The sequence below is a fragment of the Phocoena sinus genome, chromosome 11 (assembly GCF_008692025.1).
Source record: "Phocoena sinus isolate mPhoSin1 chromosome 11, mPhoSin1.pri, whole genome shotgun sequence".
Classification (NCBI taxonomy): Eukaryota; Metazoa; Chordata; class Mammalia; order Artiodactyla; family Phocoenidae; genus Phocoena; species Phocoena sinus.
This window is the reverse complement of record NC_045773.1, coordinates 35,863,728-35,884,899: the sequence shown is the minus strand read 5'-3', so window position 1 is coordinate 35,884,899 and position 21,172 is coordinate 35,863,728. Positions and strand designations below refer to the sequence as shown.

The 21,172-nt window shown below is 44.8% G+C and overlaps 1 protein-coding gene across 3 annotated transcripts in view; it reads right to left on the bottom strand.

Annotated features, from left to right (window-relative positions):
* Positions 1 to 19,972, bottom strand: part of RFT1 (RFT1 homolog) — a 47,006-nt gene extending 27,034 nt beyond the window's left edge. For 2 of the 3 annotated variants that reach the window (XM_032649626.1, XM_032649627.1), the window contains exons 1-7: positions 19,842 to 19,953; positions 16,431 to 16,516; positions 14,256 to 14,372; positions 12,941 to 13,130; positions 12,263 to 12,364; positions 8,258 to 8,395; positions 1,343 to 1,421 (exon numbers count right to left, since the gene is read on the bottom strand). In XM_032649626.1, the coding sequence (XP_032505517.1) occupies positions 1,343 to 1,421; positions 8,258 to 8,395; positions 12,263 to 12,364; positions 12,941 to 13,130; positions 14,256 to 14,372; positions 16,431 to 16,516; positions 19,842 to 19,904 (775 nt within the window). In that variant the 5' untranslated portion in view covers positions 19,905 to 19,953. Of the gene's footprint in view, positions 1 to 1,342; positions 1,422 to 8,257; positions 8,396 to 12,262; positions 12,365 to 12,940; positions 13,131 to 14,255; positions 14,373 to 16,430; positions 16,517 to 19,841 lie in introns of all 3 variants that reach the window. The other variant, XM_032649625.1, reaches the window with a different exon arrangement.
* Positions 19,973 to 21,172: the final 1,200 nt, after the last annotated feature.

The following is a 21,172-nucleotide window of genomic DNA, read 5'->3' as shown; positions in this document are numbered from 1 at the left end:
TGCATTTAAGTAACACCCCTTCCCAAAACTCCCTCCATTGTTTTGCCTGTTCTAACAATAATGGGAGCTATCACAATATACAATTTCACTACAGTACCTTTCTTTATCAAAAAATACTTGCTGAATACCTATTATGTTCCAGGCCCGGCAGGGTGCCACGGAGACAGTGGTGAACAGCACACTCGCTGCTCTCAAGAAACTTAGCGTTAAGGCACCTTCACTCAGCTCTCCGAAGGCTTCTGACCCTTACTTCCTCCAGAAGCCCTATGAACAGTTTCACTTCTGTAATGGCAGCATTATGGGCTCAGGCTAGAAACATCCATTCGCAAAGTTCAGGGAGCCCTCAGGCACCTCCTGGTCCTATCCTTTAACTCACAGATGCGGAAAGTGAGGCTTAAGGGGGAGTTACTTCCCTTTGGAAGCATAATGAATAAAGAAGGTGGAAAAGGAAAAACAACAAGATAATAATAATGATGTTTGTATTAGAATGCTAGAATTATAGGAAACTTTTCTATTTTCCAAAATTCTTGTAATGGGGTTATATTATTTTCATAATTAAAAGATAATTTTTGAAAATATTTAGAAACACGTTCAGTAATAGATATATAGATGTACAGACACATGAAATTTATAGAGAGAAACTACTACCTTCAGCAGCTTATAGCCGCCTCCAATCTCATTCTTTGAACTAAAGCTGGGTATAAATAAACCATACGTATATATAGAAAAATTACATATACTTTCAGCTCCTGGTTTGCCCTCTGCTTCAGAGCTCTGTCACTGTTAAACTGGAAAGTCCCGAGAAGTTGGAAGGCTGACCAAACTATCCCACAGGTGAATTTTATTGTTAAAGAAAATAAAATGAGAAAAACATGGTCTTAAAAAGTGCAGAAAAAGAAGTGTATAAAAAGTTAGGAAAATGAGATTACAGATAGTTTTCTGTATTTTCCAAACTTTCTGTAATTGATATAATATTTTTATAATACATTTGTTTAAACGCTGTTAACATGGGTTCTGGAGTTAGACTTGGATTCAAATTAAATTGCTCCTCATTCTTGCAGAAGTTATGTAACCTCACTGACCCTCAGTTTCCTCATCCATAATAAATGGGGACAATATCTTTCTTACAAGGCTGTGGGGAGATTTAAATTAGACAACTGAAGTATCAGATTAAATAAATGTTAGTTTCCCTCTCCTTGTTTAAAAAACTCCCATTTCTGAGGGTCCTTTGCCCTGGGGGCTCTAGGCAGCAGGTGGTCTGCATCTAGGCAATCATCAGTTCTATGGAATCCCCTGGCTGATACTTCAGTTTCCTGACTGCTCAGAGAGACCTTTTACTTACCTTCTGTCAAAATCTGTTTCAAGAAAGACTGTTTGAAGAAACTCCAAGTCAATTTAGCCTCTTCCCAATTTACAAAAGCCTAGAAGAAAAAACAAAATAAAACAAAAACTCCAGGTATTCCAAGTCTAAGAATACAGTAATACTACTGAAACTCAGTTTGGTCTCTAAATCCCAATTTGGATAGTCCCCACTAATTTTTCATTTACTGCTAAGCACACAGAAAACATCCAACGAATCCTGGCAAAGAACTTACATTCCTAAATGTGAAGACAAAGTCTCTGGGTGGAAGAGCCTCCCTGTGGGCCCTGCCCAAGATTCATTCACTGAGACCCCTAAAGAAATGTGCTGTCCCCTTGCTGCTGCCCAGAGAGTAAGCTGACCACATGGAACACACACAGCTCACAGTCAGTTCTTCCCTTAAAAGACGTCTGAAGCATGCCAAGCTGCAGGACAAGTTCTGCTCAATGTATGTCTTAGTGCTTTATTTAGCCAGCCAGGGTCCCTTTACAGAAAGCATATGAGCTTGGCTTGTATATTTCAAAAGAAAGTAAGGCCTTCCAGGTCAGTTAAACCACACAGAATTGGAACGACAGAGAAAAGGAAAAGAAAAAACAAACTTCTGATATGGCTCTTCTCAAACTCTCAGGGGGAGCAACAAACTGCCCATTTCCTAGGGACAAGGAGGGTAAGAAGGAAGCAAATGCTTAGGAAGGGCAGAGGTCAACCTGTAAGAGACAGGTAGCCTCAAATCCAGACAGCTGACCACAAAATGCAGGAGAGGGGCAAGCTAGCTGGACATGATTTCTTTTTTTCTACTTCCTCCCAGTTCCTTCTAGGGGCCTCTCCTCAAACATGAAGGCATCCTGGGACTCCAGAATATTAGGTGTTAGGTTCTTATTCTCAGGGTACCTGCATTTTGGAAAGTTCTTATTAACTCAGTTGATGACTTTTGAAAGGTGGGATTTCAGGGGGCTATATAGGAGGAAAGGGGTGAATCTCAAGGCCAAGCCCACCCCACCTCTCTAAAAGGTCGATTTTAGCTATGGAAGCTGGCCCAAAGGCAGGTGTAGAACCTGTCCCAGTCACATGGGCCCCTGCTCTTGGCACAAAGCCCATCTGTGTAGAAATATAATGCATGCCATATATATGATTTTTAATTTTCTAGCAGCCTACAGTGAATAGTAAAAAGAAACAGGTAAAATTCATTTTAATATATTTGATTTGACCCCAAATATTATCATTGCAACATGAAAATACTAGAAGCATTTCATATTTTTTATATTAATTCTTTGAAATCCAGTGTGTATTGAGTGCACTTACAGCTCATCTCAATTCCAAATGCTCTGTAGCCACACTGCCCTGTCCACATTACAATTTAGGACAGGGCAAGTCTAGAGTACCCTTTGAAAGCAAGAGTCATTTCCAGTCCTCAAATCTCCTCACCCTTTGGTTTCAGAACCTTTCTTCCATATTTGGAGGACAGTTCTGAATCCTGCCAAACCACACTGACTTCAGTGCATCATTGGACCTGGAGCCAAATGCCAGGGGTAGCTCTAGTCCAGGAGGAAATTTTCCTCGGTGAGAAAGAAACCAGGCATTTCCTTTCCCCAGAACAAAGAGCGCCAGATCTCCCTACACCACTAGGGGACACTGTGGACCATGTCATCCTCGTACACTGATCCCGCCCATAGTTGGCTTCAGGGGAGCCTGGGTACAGCACCTTCTCTCTCTCACACTCTGCCCCCTCCATGCCAGGTGGTCCTCTGGAGGGGGCGAGGGGTGTGATCTGCAAAGCAGTAACTGTGCTCTTTTCAAAGGAAATGAACAGTTACAGTGGGCCCACAAGGCTTTTGTGAAGCCTACTTGTTGTTAGGCTGTGAATTGATTTGGAAAGGTGGCTGAGCTCTTTAAAAAATAAAAATAAAAAGTTCTTTAGGAGAGTGATATCATGACAGTGCATCTGATCTTCAAGCTTATACTTGAGCATTCCTTCCTCCTAATGTCTTCAATTTAAATGGACCCATGGTTTGGAAGGAACGGCCACTCTGCTTACTAACTCCAAAATGCTCATTAAGGACACAGAGGCAGGAAGTCTGATCAGAGATTGGGTTTCTTCTCAGAGGCACCTGCTAAGTGGTGGAAAAAAGAAGCACTCTTCGGGCTTTTACCATTCTGTTCTGAATGGATTTGCCACTTCGGAAGGTCAAAAGAGGCCTCTTCCCCAAGAGCTAGGTTGGTATTGCTGAGCTGGTCTACAGGCTGTGAATTTCTCCAGAATCCCGTGACCAACAAGCCATTCCACTGCCTCCCGGTACTGATGGAGAAACTGAGGTACAGGTGGGGAAAGGTGATGTGCAGTACCTCTGGAGAAGGTCTGGAATCAGAACTCAGGGGCTCATTGTGCTTTAACCTGAGTCACTCTTCCACTCCCCAAACTTCTGACTCAGAATGGTCCAACCAGCTGCATCTTTACCACACTGACAAGAGTCACCAGGGCCACGGTCCTGTCCCCTGCCCTCCATCACCTCCACACCCCACACAGCACTCTTTCCTCTCCCTCTCGCTCCAGGGCTATCGACTGCCCTGGTTTCGTCCATGCTCCCACTTCCACCCACCGTCCACTGTCCTCATCACTTGAAAAGTGATAGATGATTGCCACTGCCTCTTCCAACCTTTTCTCTCCTCATGGTAGGGTTCAGGCTTTGGATTCAAGCTCAGAGACTGGGGCTCAAACTACAGCTCCTGACTTTTTGTTGTTGTTGTTTATTTTGGCTGCGCTGGGTCTTAGCTGCAGCACAAGGGATCTTCGTCGTGGCATGAGGGCTTCTTCTGAGTTACGGCATGCATGCGAGATCTAGTTCCCCAACCAGGGATTGAACCCAGGTCCCCTGCATTGGGAGCATGGAGTCTCACCCACTGGATCCAGGGGTGAGACTGGGGAAGTCCCATTCCTTACACCTTTTTTTCTTTTTTCTTTTTGGCTGGGCCACGGCAGCATGTGGGATCTTAGTTCCCCAACCAGGGATCAAACCCGTGCCCCCTGCAGTGGAAGCGCAGAGTCCTAACCACTGGACCTCCAGGGAATTCCCTACAGCTCCTGACTTACGGACTACAAAGGCCATGGGCAAAATACTTAACTTTGCTAAGCCTCAGTTTTCTCACCTACAAAGTGGGATAAGAAGTCCTATCTCCTGGAGCTGGTATGAGCATTGAATGAGAGAAAACTAGACATGATAAATTTGTAACAGATGGTAAGTTTCCCAACACAAGCCATTAGACCATGGTACTGTTCAAAAACCTTTCATTAGGCTCCACTGTCCTTGAATTGCACTTGGCAGCACTGAGGCCATTACTACCCGGCTCTAGACCAGCACGCCGTCACCTCCTTCCCCCTTTTGCTTCCTCACCTCTCCCCTCCCCAGCTGTCCAACCAACCTAAGGACCCAGTCATCTCTGCAATCCCAATTCCAACACGGTGATGGGCACATAACAGGCCCTGAGCAAATGTTCTTCCTTCCTACAGCCACGAATGCTCATTTCTACCACAGGTGCACCTTCACCTCTGCCCGCTCAGGCGTCAAGGCCTGGCTCAAAAGCAGCTTCCTCCATGAAGCCTTCCTTGACGCTTGCAGATGGAATTCATCAGTTCTTTCTCTGTGCTTCTATCTTGTTAACACTAGACACACAGTGTAGTTAGCAGAGTACACATGTTATCTCCCCACCACAGTGCAAGTTATGAGCACAGGGACCTCACTCAGGGCACCTGGTACAGTGCTTAAAACAGGATACTGCTTAGTACATGCTTGCTATGTTAAATTCCTCAGCTTTACTTGAATGCTAGCTGATCTCTCATATTAAATCCCTCAGAAGTGTCAAAGAATAGAAAAGATGTAAAAGGCAGCCGTTATTTGAGATGTCATTATTTTAAGGCTAAATAGGTAACATTAAAGAAGAGAGAATTCTGGACTTCCCTGGTAGCGCAGTGGTTAAGAATCCACCTGCCAATGCAGGGGACGCGGTTTTGAGCCCTTGTCCGGGAAGATCCCACATGTCGCAGATTAACTAAGCCCACATGCCACAACTACTGAGCCTGTGCTCTAGAGCCTGTGAGCCACAACTACTGAAGCAAGCGCGCCTAGAGCCCGTGCTCCGCAACAAGAGAAGCCACCGCAATGAGAAGCCCACGCACCACAACGAAGAGTAGACCCCGCTAACCGCAACTAGAGAAAGCCTACACACAACAACAAAGACCCAATGCAACCAAAAATTAATTAATTAAAAAAAAAAGAAGATGGAATTCTATAAGAGGAGGCAAGAAATCTCCCAATTTGGTCAAGTTGATTGTGAATGCAATTTTTTGACCAGTTTCGTAGAAGGGAGCCCCCAGGGCAGAAAGCTGCTCTGGACAGCCGAGTTAGGCATGTTGCTGGTGTAGTCATCCACTGCATTCAGATTTGTCTCGTTTCTTTTCTCTTTAAAAAAGTAAACTTGAATAAATGAATTGTTCTACCTGGAATCTCCCAATCTTTAAGTAAATAAATAATTACTTTGGGCAATAAGCCAATTTCTTTTGGAAGACTTCATAGCATAGAGATTTAAACACACAGACTAAAGTTTTTCCATAGACAGAAGTTAGAGAGAAGTGGGTCCAAAGCCAGCTGTGTGATTTGGGGTTCATCACCTAATGTCTCTGAACCTCAGTTTTCTCACCTGTAAAATGGGAGACAATAGTATTTACCTCATAGGATTACTAAGAGGATTAAGGACAGAAGTCCAAGTACAGTACTTAGCCTAAGGCCGGGCACAGAGTAAGTGTGCAGTCAATGGCAGTTATAATGGCTCTTTGTCAAAGTTCAAATACTTTCACAGAATTCTGTAAGTCTTTAAGAGGGGCCTCAGAGGTTGTGTAGACCAACAATCTCACCTTAAAAGTGAGGACCCTGAGGTCTGGAGAGAGTCCTGCAGGCTTCAGATCTGTATCTACTACCTCCCAAATGCACAGGAAACGCCCTGAGGCTAAGCAGTCACCTTCCTACGTGTCTGTATCCCAGAGAACACCCAGCAGGGGCTGTGTTCTGTCAGCAGGAACGCTGCCACCATCATGTGTGACAGGTACACCCAACCTTCTTAAGGTCAAGACTTCTGTCCTGACAACATGAGCATGGGTACTTTCGGGACAGATTGCCAGATGAAACCGCTGAGCTCTCAGCAATGTCATCAGCGTCTGCCTGGCTAGGATGCTTGAGTGGAGCTACTCCTGCTCTCAGAGCAGCAGTGGGATGCTGATGATGGTGTGGGCTGTCACTTATGGATGTGCACTCATGCCAGGCCACAGTGTTAAGCACCTTATATGCCCCATCTCATCTGGCTCTCACAACCACCTTAGGAGGGAGGTATTCTTATTATGCCCATTTGACAGATAAGGAAACTGAAGGTTGGAGTTCTGAGCCCGTCACAGGGTTAAGTACACACTTGTCAAACTCTTTTCCTTACCCTCTCTCTCTTTGCCTGTATTAACAGTAAAAATGCTCCTTTCCAAAATACTGCTGGGTGCAGGTGCTGGTCCAGTATGAAAAGCTGGCCAGGCTTGGTACAGCTGGGCCCTGGGGAGCGCTCAGGGAGGGGGACTTTTCTGCACTCTCAGACCCGCTCTGTGGGTAGGGAGCAGAAGCTCCAGGCAAGAGAAGTGATCTGGAGTCCTGATCTGTTAAGCCTGCAGATAAGGCACCATGGTATCCAAAAATTGTCATGTTGATTTAGGTTAAAGGTAAGATCTAGTTGATCAGAATGGAGAACTCTCATATAACAAATAAGAACATATCTGGCTTTGCTACATAATTTCTCGTTTTTCTTGAAAAGTTGCATAACAAGATTCCTTAAGTTCTGAGACTTAAGTCCCAAATACTTTATTACATTTTCAAGTAATCACAAAAGAGCTATAAGGAGAAGTCCAGCTGAAGCCTTCCCTCAACTAAGTGCACCACATCCAGCAAGCAAATAAGTACGAGAAAAAGGGAAAGTGCATCAGCCCAGATGGAGCAGGTCACAGAGCATCTGTGCAGAGGCGACAAGGTAAGACATCACATGCACGGCTCCTGGGCTAGAGACACTAGCACTGACCCCACGAGAGTCAGGAGATAAAAGTCAAATGGACTGAAAGTTGCTCTCACACATCAGCCTCTGGAATCCTCAATGGTCTACGTGGGGAAGTGGATCACCTGAGAGAGCAGCCTGACACTAGGCGAAGGAACTCTGCAGGGCCCCTCCCTGCTTTGTCAGCACCCTCCAGACTATCTGTGCTGGAGGTCAGTCCCGGGAAAAACCAAGAGACGCAGCAGAACAGAGAGAGTGAGCACAGTGGTGAGAGCCCTGTGCTCTGCTGGGATTCACGCCACTCCAGCTCCTGTCCTCACTCTGACCCTCACCTTGGGCAGGTAATTTAGTTGCTAAGCCTCAGCTCCTCAACGCTAAAATAGAAGTAATAATGTCATCCCCAAAGAGTTGTTATAAGCATTAAATAAGGTATGTAAATCATCCAGCACAGGGGCTGGCAGAGTGATTTTCAACTGGGGGCAATTCTGTCCCCCAGGGGACACTCCACAGTGTCTGGAGATATTTTTGGTTGTTACAACTTGGGGGTGGTACCTCCTGGTATCTAGTGGGTAAAGATCAAGAACGCTGCTAAACATCCTACAATGCAAAGGACAGCTCCCACAACAAAAATTGTCTGGCCCAAACTGTCAATAGTGACAAGATTTAGAAACCCTGGCTGAGCACATAACAAGCACTCCATAGACATGAGTTATCAAATTATCTTTATTATTATAACAATAAGCAATAAAGTTGTTATTTCTTTCCCTCAAGGATAACTAGCATCTGTGATTAAAATGATAACAGACAAAATACATTACTTACTCTACTTCTCGTAATAGTGGGTAACAGATCTGTCATTCTGGAGACAGGAAGAACTTGTTGCTTGGCTGATTCTGGGGAGCCCAGTAACTTTGTGAAATAAATAACATAGCAGAGCACCAGAACTGCAGTATAGAAAAGCTGAAAAAAGAAAACAATGGGTTTAAATTACACTGTTTTAATGTAAGCATAATTAAGATACACCTATAGAGCTGACCTCAAAGGCCAGTCAAGAAATAGAACTGTCTTAATTAACTGTACTTTCTATGGAGCAATGTCTCACCCTCTGGAAAACAGCACTACTGAGTATGACCCAGCTCCACTGCAGCATCTCTAGGGAAAGTGTCACACTTCACCTGACTGGGAGAACAGAAGTTCTTCCAGGCAGGCAGAACATAAGTTCCGTGACAGACATCCACTAGGACAACCACCACAGCAATGTCAGATACGTTCTCCGAAGATTCGTATTTGGACAAAGGTAGGGCTCTCCCAAGTAGACAGTACACCTTGAGAATCCATGTGTTCCAGCTGTGCTAGTATCCAGGGACTTGTCCATCATCTAGGGCTGGGGGTTTTCCATGAACCCCAGAAACCTGTGACACTATGATTAAAAAGCAGAACTGAGCTGCTGGCTCTCCTTTCTGCCTAGTGCATGGGTAGGGCAAGAGCTACTACAGGATGGGGAGGGACAGGGTGCTAAGAGGCTCCACCCCTTCCTCTTCCCATCTAGGACAAAAAGATGTCTTCTAGCCATGAGCAGCAGCCTGGGGTTTTGTCTGCAGGTTGGGGAGGAGTATCCAAAGAGACCCTTTTCAGGAATTCCCTAGTAGTCCAGTGGTCAGGACTCTGCACTTCCAATGCCGGGCACCCAGGTTCGACCCCTGGTCAGGGAACTACAATAAGGTACCACAAGCTGCGTGGCATCGCAGGGAAAAAAAAACAAAAAACGAAAGAGCCCCTTTTCGTAAGCTCCCTTATCCCCTCTGCCCCTGAGAACAGTGCACACTAGCTTAAGAAGTACTGGGACCTCCAGGCCCCACTTTCAATCGGGAAACACCAAGGCTGCTCCTTTAGTAAACACACTAAGAGGAGTCTGGATTTAGCAGGTGTAGGCTCCTCTGCTCTCCACGCCCATCCATGCCTGAGGACAGACTCGTCATCTACTCTCCTTCTTTCACGCCTCAAACCCTTTAAGACACAAGCAGCGCTGTGGGGAGCCACACCACCTGATGCCAACATCCTCTGTAACAAGCACCCTTTTCTAGCCCCCTTCCCTGCCTCTCTCCATCTTCCTGCTGACCAGAGCCTGGGGAAGAGCAACAACCTCTTTACAGAGTATCCTAACTACATGATCCCTTCCCCTTTTCCTAATTGAGGAAATATTCACATAAACTGACTATTTTAACCATTTTAAAGCATATAATGGCAGTGGCTTTTAGTACATTCACAATGTTGTACAATAACCACCATTATCTAATTCCAGAACATTTTTCATTACTCCAAAAGGCAATTCTGGACCCATTAAGCAGTCCCTCTCCATTCCCCCAGCCCCTGGCAACCACTAATCTGCTTTCTGTCTCTACAGACTCCCCTATTCTGGACATTACATATTAATGGAAACATATAATAGGCGGCCTTTTGTGTCTGGCTTCTTTCACTTGGTGTCATGTTTTCAAGGTTCATCCATGTTGTAGCACGTATCAGTGTTTCATTTTTATGCTGAATAATATTCTATTGTATAGATATACCACATTTTGTTTATCCATTCATCAACTGATGAACATTTGGGTTGTTTCCACCTTTTGGCTATTGTGAATAGTATTACTATGAACATCCATGTACAAAATTTTGTTTGAACACCCATCTTCAGTTCTTTTGGGTATATACCTAGGAGTGGAATTGCTGGATCATATGGCACTTCTACATTTAACTTTTTGAGGAACTGCCAAATTGTTTTCCACAGCAGCTGCACCATGTTACATTCCCACTAGCAATGTATGAGTGTTCCAATTTCTCCATATCTTCACCAGTGTTTGTCATTTTCTATCTTTTTGATACTTGCCATCCTAACTGCTGTAAAGTGGTATCTCATTGCGGTTTTGATTTACATTTGCCTAATGACTAATGATGTTGAGCATCTTTTCATGTGCTTATTGGCTATTTATTTGTGTATCTTCTTTGGAAAAATGTCTATTCAAGTCCTTGACCCACTTTTGGGATGGTTTGTCTTTTTGTTGTTGAGTTGTAAGATTTCTTTATATATTCTACAGTGACTCTTTTATTTGAGCTATGATGCCATGGGGAGAGGGGCCAGTTCAAGGAGGAACCTGGAGGCAGGTTGGAGAAAGGGGAATCCCAGAACCATAGGTGGGGCTCGCCTGCTGATATGAGGTGCTGTTGGCTCTTACACCTCTCCCACAGAGACTGACAGAGAATATACCAGAGAAGTGCTCTCAGAAATCTTATAATAAGGATGTCAATAAACTCAGAATTGGCCTAGCTGACCTATGATCTATGACGTATCCTGGGTGGGAACTATGACAATGAGAAAGTCATAATGCAAGTAACTTTCCCAAGAAGAGTCAACCAATAACTGGGCATCTCTACTGCCCTCCTATCCTATTAGGGAGAGTCCATCACAAACAATGATGAATGTTGAGAACTGTAGTTCTAGATCTAATAAAACATGGCAAAAATAATCAGAGATAACTTCTCTAAAATATGCAATTGTAGCAAGCTACTTTTAGGAAGCAATTCTCATTCTTTTTTTTTTTTTTTTTTTTGCGGTACGCGGGCCTCTCACTGTTGTGGCCTCTCCCGTTGCAGAGCACAGGCTCCAGACGTGCAGGCTGAGCGGCCATGGCTCAGGGCCTGGGTGCTCCGCGGCATGTGGGATCTTCCCGGACCGGGGCATGAACCCGCGTCCCCTGCATTGGCAGGCGGACTCTCAACCACTGCACCACCAGGGAAGCCCCTCATTCTTTTTTTTTTTTTTTTTTTTTTTTTTTTTTTTGCGGTATGCGGGCCTCTCACTGTTGTGGCCTCTCCCGTTGCAGAGCAGAGGCTCCGGATGCGCAGGCTCAGCAGCCATGGCTATGGCTCACGGGCCTAGCCGCTCCTCGGCACGCGGGATCCTCCTGGACCGGGGCACGAACCCGTGTCTCCTGCATCGGCAGGCGGACTCTCAACCACTGCGCCACCAGGGAAGCCCCTCATTCTTAATCTATAATTTTAAATCTAGCTCTTCTATGTTTCGCAGAAATATTTGTACTTTTTGCCTAGGACATGGGAAACATTTTCACATAAATCATTACTAAGAATTTTAACTTGTCTTCCAATACATTAAGAAAAATTACAAAGTAGTTTGTACTATGAGATGGTCTGATAACTATATGATCTTTTTCAGTTTTTAAATTAGCATTAGTACTGTAGTTACATTTTTAATAGAACTAGAAATATGAACTAGAACTAGAAAATGAGATGGAATTGAAGCCAAAACTGCTAAAAATGAAAACGTACCTCCTATGACTAGATTCACACCCTCTGAATTATGAGAGATTTCAATCTAAGTTTAAAACAGGCTTGGCAGAGTTTCCTGCTATTCTGAAAACTATTGATTGAAATCCAGGGAAAATAACACACATGTAATTTGATTCCCACCCCACCCCCTTACTGCTTTTTCTCTCCTCCACAGGATTGCCAGACAATCAAAGATCAGTTGGATACGGGCTGGGCTTGCCCACAGAATGTCTAAAGGAGTTTTTATGTCTGACAACAAGGCCGGATGTGGCCCTCACCAGGTCCCCACAAACACCAGTGGTGTCAGTGTATGCAGCAGGATGGACATGGCAGCCAGAGGAGAAGCAGTGCCAAGACCACCTTTCTAGAGCTCCCAGCCTTCTCCACATGCATGAATACTGCAAATGTAAATCACGGAGTAACAGAAACAAGAAGTAAAAAACAGATGGAGAAACAGATTATACAAAAGTTAAAAGTCATAACTCTTACCTGGGCCAAAGAGAAAATATACAGTCCCCAGTGAGGCAAACACACCACGAGAAAAGCTGTCAGGATGCTCTTGAGGATTACTGACAGGCTCTCAGCAATCACCTGCAAACTCATGGTAAAGGGTACACTTTACAAACATTATTAAAATCTAAAGATGCAAAGGAATCCCAGAAAATCTGGAATAGTGGTTACCCTGGTGGTAGGGGTGGGGCATATGATTGGACACAGTATTAATAATGTTCTACTTCTTAGGTTGGGTGGTAGGTTCATGGACCTTCAGTATATTATCATGTTTTAAGATTTACATATATGTTACACACTATATTCTTTTGTATGTATCAAATAATATATTTTAAAAGATGAAAAGTTAATATCCATATACAACTGAATAGAATCACTAGAAAAATCTGAAAAACGTCCTTTTAAATTCTTATTTACACTAATAACTTCGCTATTAACAAAACCTGTTCTTCGTTAATAGTGTAGCAGAGGTAAACTTCAACCAAACTCATCTGACAAATCTCAAGTGAATGAACTGAACTGATCATGTTACCTTTTTCCAAATATTTTTTTAGATGCAAATCTGAAAAGACCATTCTCTCCTATAAAAGCATTTTTTAAACACCACTCTTTCTCCTATTCTTCTCATTTCTCATTCACAGCAGAAGGCACACTGACCTTAAGCTTGACAAACATATGTGCTTGTGCCAAGACCCAGAAGGGCTCTCCCAGAAGTTCCACCACTGCCGAGAACCCAAACAACACTACTCCAGTTCCATAGTGGGGGATGACGTCAGGATCGGGCACTGCGAGCAACTGTAGCCAGGCCCACCCCAGGAACACGGACCAAAACACACCCAAAGGGACTCTAGAAAACGGAAAAAATGTCTCTTAATATGCTAAATATAAAAATAAAAATATGTTAAAATAGTAACATTGAACAGAAAAGAAATATAGTCATAATAAAAATAGCTACCACTTATTCAGGCACTTACTACATGCCAGGCATATGATTCACCCCCTTTATCTCACTGACTCCTCACAATGATACTCTGTCATTACCCCCATTTAAAAGATGAGGAAACTAAGGCTGACAAGCATTGGGTAATTTGGCCAAGGTCATAGACAGCTATTCAGGGCAGAAGTAGGACCCAATCCTGATCTAACTCCAAAGCCTGCACTCCTATCCACTGTGTTACAATGACTCGTAAGTAAAACTCCCAGAAGTGCCTGCTGTTTGCACTAGAATAACTGAAGGACGGTATACAGCTGGTCCTTGTACCTCAAATAACTGGTAGTCCAGTGCACAGTATCCCTTTAGGTGTGACCAGAGAGCACTTCAATATGACTGGGTCGCTAACAGTCATTCCTCTAATAAAATAAACACCTACCGGCCCTTATGACAGCCATCTTCATGAGGTAATAAGGAGTTATGCAAGGGCAAGACTGGGAAAGCATTTTAATCACTAGCCCTCCTGGCAGGGATCGAACTGCAGAAAAGCCATTACAATTTTTAGCTGATGTACTTGGTCCTCAAGAATATTCTAAAAGGCTCAGAACTGAAATCAACATAACAAAATTGAGGAGAGATACAAAGAAACCCTTAAAAGGCTTTCAAAAAATAATAATTGGCTGTTAAAAGCACAGAAAACACTCTAAGGAAAAAGGTTAGGAATAAAAAAGATGGCACAGGCCCAGCGGCAATCAAAATAGCAGAAACAGCCTCCAAAGAGGGTAGGAGTGGGGTTAGAAACGTGGCACAGAAACCCCTACCCGGAGCTTCCTCCTGGCTCCTGGCCATCCGGAGAGAAAATAGCCAGGGATGCTACTTCACACAGATGTTCTCCCCTTCCTGTCCCACGCCAAGGGCCCAGAAGCTCACTGCAAAACCCAAGCTGGAAACTATTCAGCTTTAGGCAAGTGTTGCTGTTTAATTTCTCACACTTATCACGCTTGCCTCCGTGAAACCGTCTCCAGCCAAAGCACAACTCACGTTAGCCACAGGAGGTTGAGGGTCTGGCTCCAGTCCTGCTGGGTGCTGCCACTCAGACATGCTCTGCGGAAGGCCTCTCTGGCCAGGAAGATGGTGGTAGAGTAAAGCAGTGTTAGCCTGTAAAGGAAAAGGAGCAATCAACAGGATGTCTAGTTTTTTGACAGAGACAACTTCTGGGATTTTGCTAGCAATCGGGAGGAGGAAAAGTCTTGGTCATACATCACTGGTGGTGATTGGTAGGGGGCAATGGTTTCTTACAGAAGCCCCCTCCCCAGCTAATCTGATCCATACAATAGGAGAGTTAGGAACCAAACAAGGGACATATGAGTGTGTGCCTATAAGAGTTATGCCTAGGACAGAAACTGCCACAGAGGCCCCCAAAGACTGCAGCCTTTGTGCCTATACAGAGGTGTGGCTCTGACCATAAGGAGGAAAAAAGGACAAGATATGACCGCACACAGCAAGAAGGCCTCTTGGCCACCCTGAGACTGGTGACCTAATGACCCCTATGAAAGAAGCTGAGGCTCTATTGAGTAGAGAATCTCAACACAGGCAATGAGGCTGGCAACCACTACTGGGGCCGCTGCAACCCAGATGGGCAAGGCTTGCCCACATTCCTCCTTACGGGCTTACCTAGGTGGACCCTCCTGCACCTTAGCAAAGAGTAGCTACAGTTCCCCTTCCCCAACAGGCAGTTGATTGGATGAAGCTAGAATGAGGATGGCCCAGGGCTAAGGTACCTGAGGTTGTCCAGGGACCATTCTGTGACCCAGTGCTTCTGTCCCAATGAGACTGAACTATATGTTAAGCAGGTGGACAGGCCAGACAAGGGCTGTCAATGCAGGGATCTGCAAATCTGGGAGAGGCCAGTGGGGAGGGGCCCAAACTGCTTTAAAGTCTGAGTACCTAAGAGGCCTTGGCCCTCTTCCTTCCTGCTTTTACAAGAACATTTCTTTTTTTTTTTTAATTAATTAATTTATTTTTGGCTGTGTTGGGTCTCCGTTGCTGTGTGCAGGCTTTCTCTAATTGCGGCAGCTGGGGCTACTCTTCGTTGTGGTGGACGGGCTTCTCATTGCAGGGGCTTCTCTTGCTGTGGAGCACAGGCTCCAGGGCGGGTGGGCTTCAGTAGTTGTGGCACGTGGGCTCAGTACTTGTGGCTTGCAGGCTCTAGAGTGCAGGCTCAGTAGTTGTGGCACATGGGCTTCGTTGCTCCATGGCACGTGGGATCTTCCCAGACCAGGGATCGAACCCGTGTCCCCTGCATTGGCAGGCGAATTCTTAACCACTGCGCCACCAGGGAAGTTCCAAAAAGAGCATTTCTTAAAGTATGGTCCCTATTTCAAAATCACCTGAAAAACTTGTCAAAGTGCAGATTCCCGGGCACCTCCTCAGTCCTACCAATTGCAAAGCTCTCCAGATGATTCCTTTGCCCATCAAAGTTTGAGACCCTTCTCTAAGCTCTAAGAACAGAGCCAAGAGCATATGTTCGGTAAATATTAGATGTGAAATGCTGTCTGGAACATAATGTCTTGTTTACTAAGACATGGAGACACACCTGGGAAGCTGAGCTATACTGAGCACTCACATCACTTCATATACTTTTGTGTCATTTGTGAAGACAGAATATGTGTGGGTGTCCTTAAACAGACAGGAGGAGAGTAGAAGAAACAGAATCTAAAAGACAAAGCAAGTTGGCTTTCTAAGAGCTTCCAAGGAACTAATGACAAGGACACAGCTCTCATCCCACTGCCACTTTCCAATTATAAAATTCACCGAGGAGGGAAGGAAGGTGGCTGTTCCAGCCCTGCAATTACAAAGCACATCCTCACGATGTGCAGAATTCCTGCTTCCTTTGCTGTCAGCAGGATGAGAACACAGGATTATACCTGAGTTGGAGTTTGCAGTGAATTACTCCCACTCCTCTCCTGGGTTCTAAGGCACAGCAGAAGAGCGGGCAGAGAAATGTGTATTTGGAGGCTGCTAATGGAAAACACACCATGGGTCCATTAAAAGCAACATCGCCTAATGCTTCTCTTCAGCCCACTGCTGAAACACTCTGCTTCTGGTAAAGGTCCATGCTTCTAAAATCCAAGGGTGACACACAGGTACAGAGTTTGAAGAAAACCCAACTAGGGATGTGAGTTGTGGACAATGCCAGGGTACACCCCTTCTTACCTGACATTCACTATGCCAACGATTTCCTTTGACAGGAAGCGAAGAATAAATGCATTTAAGACAAAGGTGATCAATCGAAACAACACCTACAGAAAAAGAAAAAAAATAGATAAGAATAAATTATATTGGGAAGGTTTACTTTGCTGAAAAGAACACAAGATGGCTGCTCTTCTTAATGTAATGACATACAGCAGCTTCGCCAGAGAGATTCTCTTTAAAATGGTCAACTTGTCTGCACTGCTTCTGAAATCTCATTCCTTGGGGTCTCTCGGCACTCTCATGCAATGGTCAAAGAACCCAAGAAGGCATGTGGAAGTCTCCCTAATTTACTGATTAGAAGAGGGAGGCCCTGACAGATTCACTGAATTTCTTCAAGTTCAGTCAGGCAGAAAGCAGAAATGGAATTCTAGGGAGCAGAAAGGGAATTCTAGTTAGTGCTTCACACTGGCCCTCCCTCCAGCCTGTTTAGAAAGAGCACCACACTTAGCAAGTGGGAGTCTGCAGAATATAGCAGATTTACCAGGAATCACGGAATCTAACTTCTCCTTCTTTGCCTAGTTATATCTAAGGATCCGACAATGACATTTAATCTCTTTGAACTTCGGTTTCTCAATTAGAAAACAGAAAAGGCTATGTTTATTTACTGAATATTTGCCACTTTCCAGAGAGGAAGTGAAATACCTTTCAAACAACTGCAATAAGATACTATAAAATAGAGGGGAAAGGAAAACAGAGTCCAGCTATCACCTTTTGAAAAGGATATATCCTGAGACTTTCAAGCCTGTGAATTCAAGAAAACCACCTGAACAAAGAATTCTTCCCATGAGACAGAGAAAAACAGGTTGCAATTAAGTGAGGCTGCCAAATGGGGATGATGGCTGGGGTGCAAGCCTCACTAAGTGACACCCCCTCTGCATCCTGGCAGCAACACAGAGTAACTCAAGGGCACTCCAGAGCAAATGACAGATCACTTCTGTGTCAAGCACTCTCAGAGTTACACGTGAACAGCTGCAATCTGGAAAATTCAATCAAACTATGCCAATGGACCATAGTGGTCTGAAAATCTCCGGGGCAAGGTATGACCAAAAAGGGAGATTGCAGTCTAACACTGTCCCTGAAGTGTCACAGAGCAGCAAGGTCTCCAAAGCCAAGGTATCACAGTGTTAACCTTTATGGAGTCAAAGGTGATCTTTTCAAAGTCTGATGAAAGCTTGGTAGCCTCTCCTTAGAAACATGCGGGTACGTAGACACCAAATTCTGTATTCAATTTTAGAGATTTGAAGCCAATTCATGCAGCTCTTAACAGAAAAAGTACTCAGCTGAGAGTCTCAACTCACCATTTAGCTAAACCCATCATCTTCTAAATTCTGTAAGCCTCAGTTTTCATCCCTGTCAAGTGAGGCTACCTATCACAGAGAGTTGATGACAAGGATCAAAAAACATCGTGGAAGTGAAAGCATTTTTGAAAAATGCATACAAATGAAAGGCATTAATACACTATGGCTGGCTCAGAGTTAGAGAATAAGCTCTTAAGTTCTTTCAGAACACAATGTAATTGCAAAGCTACCTCAAGCGTCTGCATTGTAATTTGAGAAAGCACACAAGACTGAATTAAAACACTCCAAGAAACCTAAAGATTATAGCTATTTTAAAAAAAACCACATGCACACATTTATGTTAACTTCAAAGTTATCACTAAGAAACTTAATGTCTTAGGCTATATCCATATCTCCTAATTGGTCTGAATAAAGGTTTGAGCTAATGAAGCTATGAGGTTGCTCACACTCCCCAGTATTTGTTCCGTGCCTTATTAGCAACAGTCTTCATTTAACTTTGTAAAGGACTTAACAGTTTAAAAAAAAAAAAAAAGCCCTTTCACATCTGTTAATTACCTGACCCCTAAAAGCAACCTGGTGAATGCATGGGAAGCAAATAAACTCAGAGCAAAGGGATTTGCCCACATGGCAAGCAAATGACCCAGCATGACCTTATGGGTAAGGCCACCCGACTCCTAGTCTAGTGTTTTCTGCTATGACTTGTTTTCTTTTAATGAAGCTAATCTCAGTAGTAAGGTATCATCAAAGGTTGAACAATCAACACTGTGGCTAAAGCACTGAATTCAAACAGTTATTAATGTTGTGAAATAGAAAAAAAAAACACAATTAAGTAACTTAGGGTTCACCTAATTTAGCGTTAGATGACTAGCTAACGTTTATTAAGTGCATATCTTGTGCAAGGAATTCTTCTACATGCCTTACATAGATTGGCTCATTTCACCCCTACAGTGACCATTTTCAAAATTCATATTACCATAATAAAACTAGCTAACATTTATTAAGTACTTATGCCAGGCACTTAGGCATTTCACCTAATCTCCCTAATGACATTATGAGGTTGCATTATTGTTCTCATTTAAGATGGGGAAACTGATGATTGTAGAAGTCAAGAGATTTTCCCCAAGTGCAGGCATCTAGCAAGTGGCAAGGCCCAAACTTGAGCCCTAGTCTGCCTAGTGCTTTCTCCTAACCTCTATGTGAAATGCTGCCTCTCTAAAACAAGGGGAAAGGTAGATTCAGGACTTTTGTGAGGAAAGGTTGAACGGGTCAAGAGCAGGACACAGAGAAACTGAGCCACATGACTTAGGATGACCAGGTTCTAGGGTTAAAAGAATCTTTACAATACCATTTGGATCAACTGGCATGCACCATATCTGACGTGAAAATTTGGGCCAAGAAGGGAAAGTGACTTGTCCCAGGTACACTGCCTTAAGGAAGAGTGCATACTAAGAGCCAGAGCATACTACTGTTAAGTGCAATTATCCAAATAACCCCAACCTAGCCTCACAGCAACCTTATGAGCTAGGTACTCTTATTACCTCCATTTTCTGAGGAGGAGCTGAGGCTTAGCAGGTGAAGTCACTTGTCCTGGGTCATGCAACAAGGACATGGTAGAACCAAGATTCCAGTCCAGGCCTGTCTGAGCCCAGGTCCCTGTTCTTCGCCATGCCATACTGTCTCTCTGAACTCAGTGGGAGTCAGAGTTTGAAAAAAGTGTTTGAGGGTAAGGAGTGGGACATGGAAAAAATAAACCCTTGCCTTAAAAATATGTGAGATTCTAAAGCACCAGAGGCACCCCTGCCGCCTGATCTAACCTTCCCCTACTGCCATATGGGATAAATAATGCTCAAAAGGAAAGTGGTTTGTTTGCAGTCTCCCAGCCAGGATTCTGGACGCAGGCTCCCAGCTCCGGGCCCAGGTGTCCCCTCTCGGCCGCCGCCGCCACCGCCTCTTGCGGAACCCCTCAGTAGTAGCGGGGTCCACGCCAGGGCTGGGTCTGCCCCGGGATGGGCTCTCAAGGGCCCCAGGGCCACCTCCCCGTGAGTCCCGGCTGGGGAACGGCCCGGCAGAGTACCTGCAAGAGGAGACCAGAGGAGGCCAGCCGGGCCGCCTGGCCCAGCACCTCCCGGGGGCTCATAGCCTCAGCGCCCGGGGTCCGTCACCAGTAAACGCCTCAGACGGCCGGCTTTGTCGCAAGAAGATAGCGTCACGGAGCGGCTCGTTCGCTGATTGGCGATTTTGTAGGGCGGAGGCGGGACACGGGAAGATCTGGCCCTTTAAGTGGACCGGGTTCGGACGAGTCAGCGTGGTTGCGCCGCATCGCCTTTCCCGTTTGAGAGAACGTGTGGTTTGTGTGCCTATGCCTCCAAGTGAGTTAAATACTGTGACCGTACTAAGAGGCTCTATTAAAGTAGCCAAAGCCCCTTCTCTGAGGCACCCAGCCCACCAACCAAGAAACACTCCCTTCCCTGGCCTCATCTGTCTAAAGGAACAAACTATTCACTGGCCTCCGTAATAAGATTTTTGCCATTTGGCCTTCGCTTACAAAATCACGGACACCGTCCCCAGAATTAGACTAGACAGGATTGTCCCAATTTTACAACGAAAGAACTGAGGACCAGAAGTTAAATACAGCATCTTCATATGTGTGGTTTTGTGTAATCCTTTCTCAAGCGTTGAAAATTGGGACCTGTTGTCAGAGATGAGTAAAGTGAGACGTGGAGACGTGAAGTGACTTGTTCATGTATACATAACTTGTACCTGGGTGGAGTGGACCCCAGGCTCCTGATCCTAAACTTGCCTCCCTTGTCTGCATGCCACCAATTGTGAGGACAGGGCAGAAGAATGGTAGGAAAGAGCTTCATAAAATGTAAAGTGCCCGATACAGTCGGCTGTTGTTCTGTCCATGCTCCTATCATCTGCTATGTGGGCCATAGGAAGCCCCATCTATCTCTTTTAGGCACTCGGTGATTTGACCCCAACCTACCTTTCAACCACCTTTCACACTCTCACTGCCCTTTCACAGCACATTCTAGGCTCTCGCCATTTGGATCCCTTACATTTCCTCAAACAGGCCCAAATTGGCCTTTGCTCTGCTGCCATCTCTGCCCAAAGTGCCTTCCTTTCCAAATGGCACTGCCTACCCTCCCAGGCCCCAGTGTTCTGACTTGTGAGTATAACAGCACCTGCTATGGACTGAACGTTTGTGTCCTCCCCAAATTCATATGTTGAAGCCCTAATTTCCAATGTGGTGGTAATTGGAGGTGGGACCTTTGGGAGGTAATTAGGTCACGAGAGTGGAGCCCTCAAGAATGGGGTTAGTGACCTTACAAGAAGAGACGAGAGAGATGAACTCTCTCCCTGCCATGTGAGGATACAGTAAGAAGGCAGCTGGCTGCAAACCAG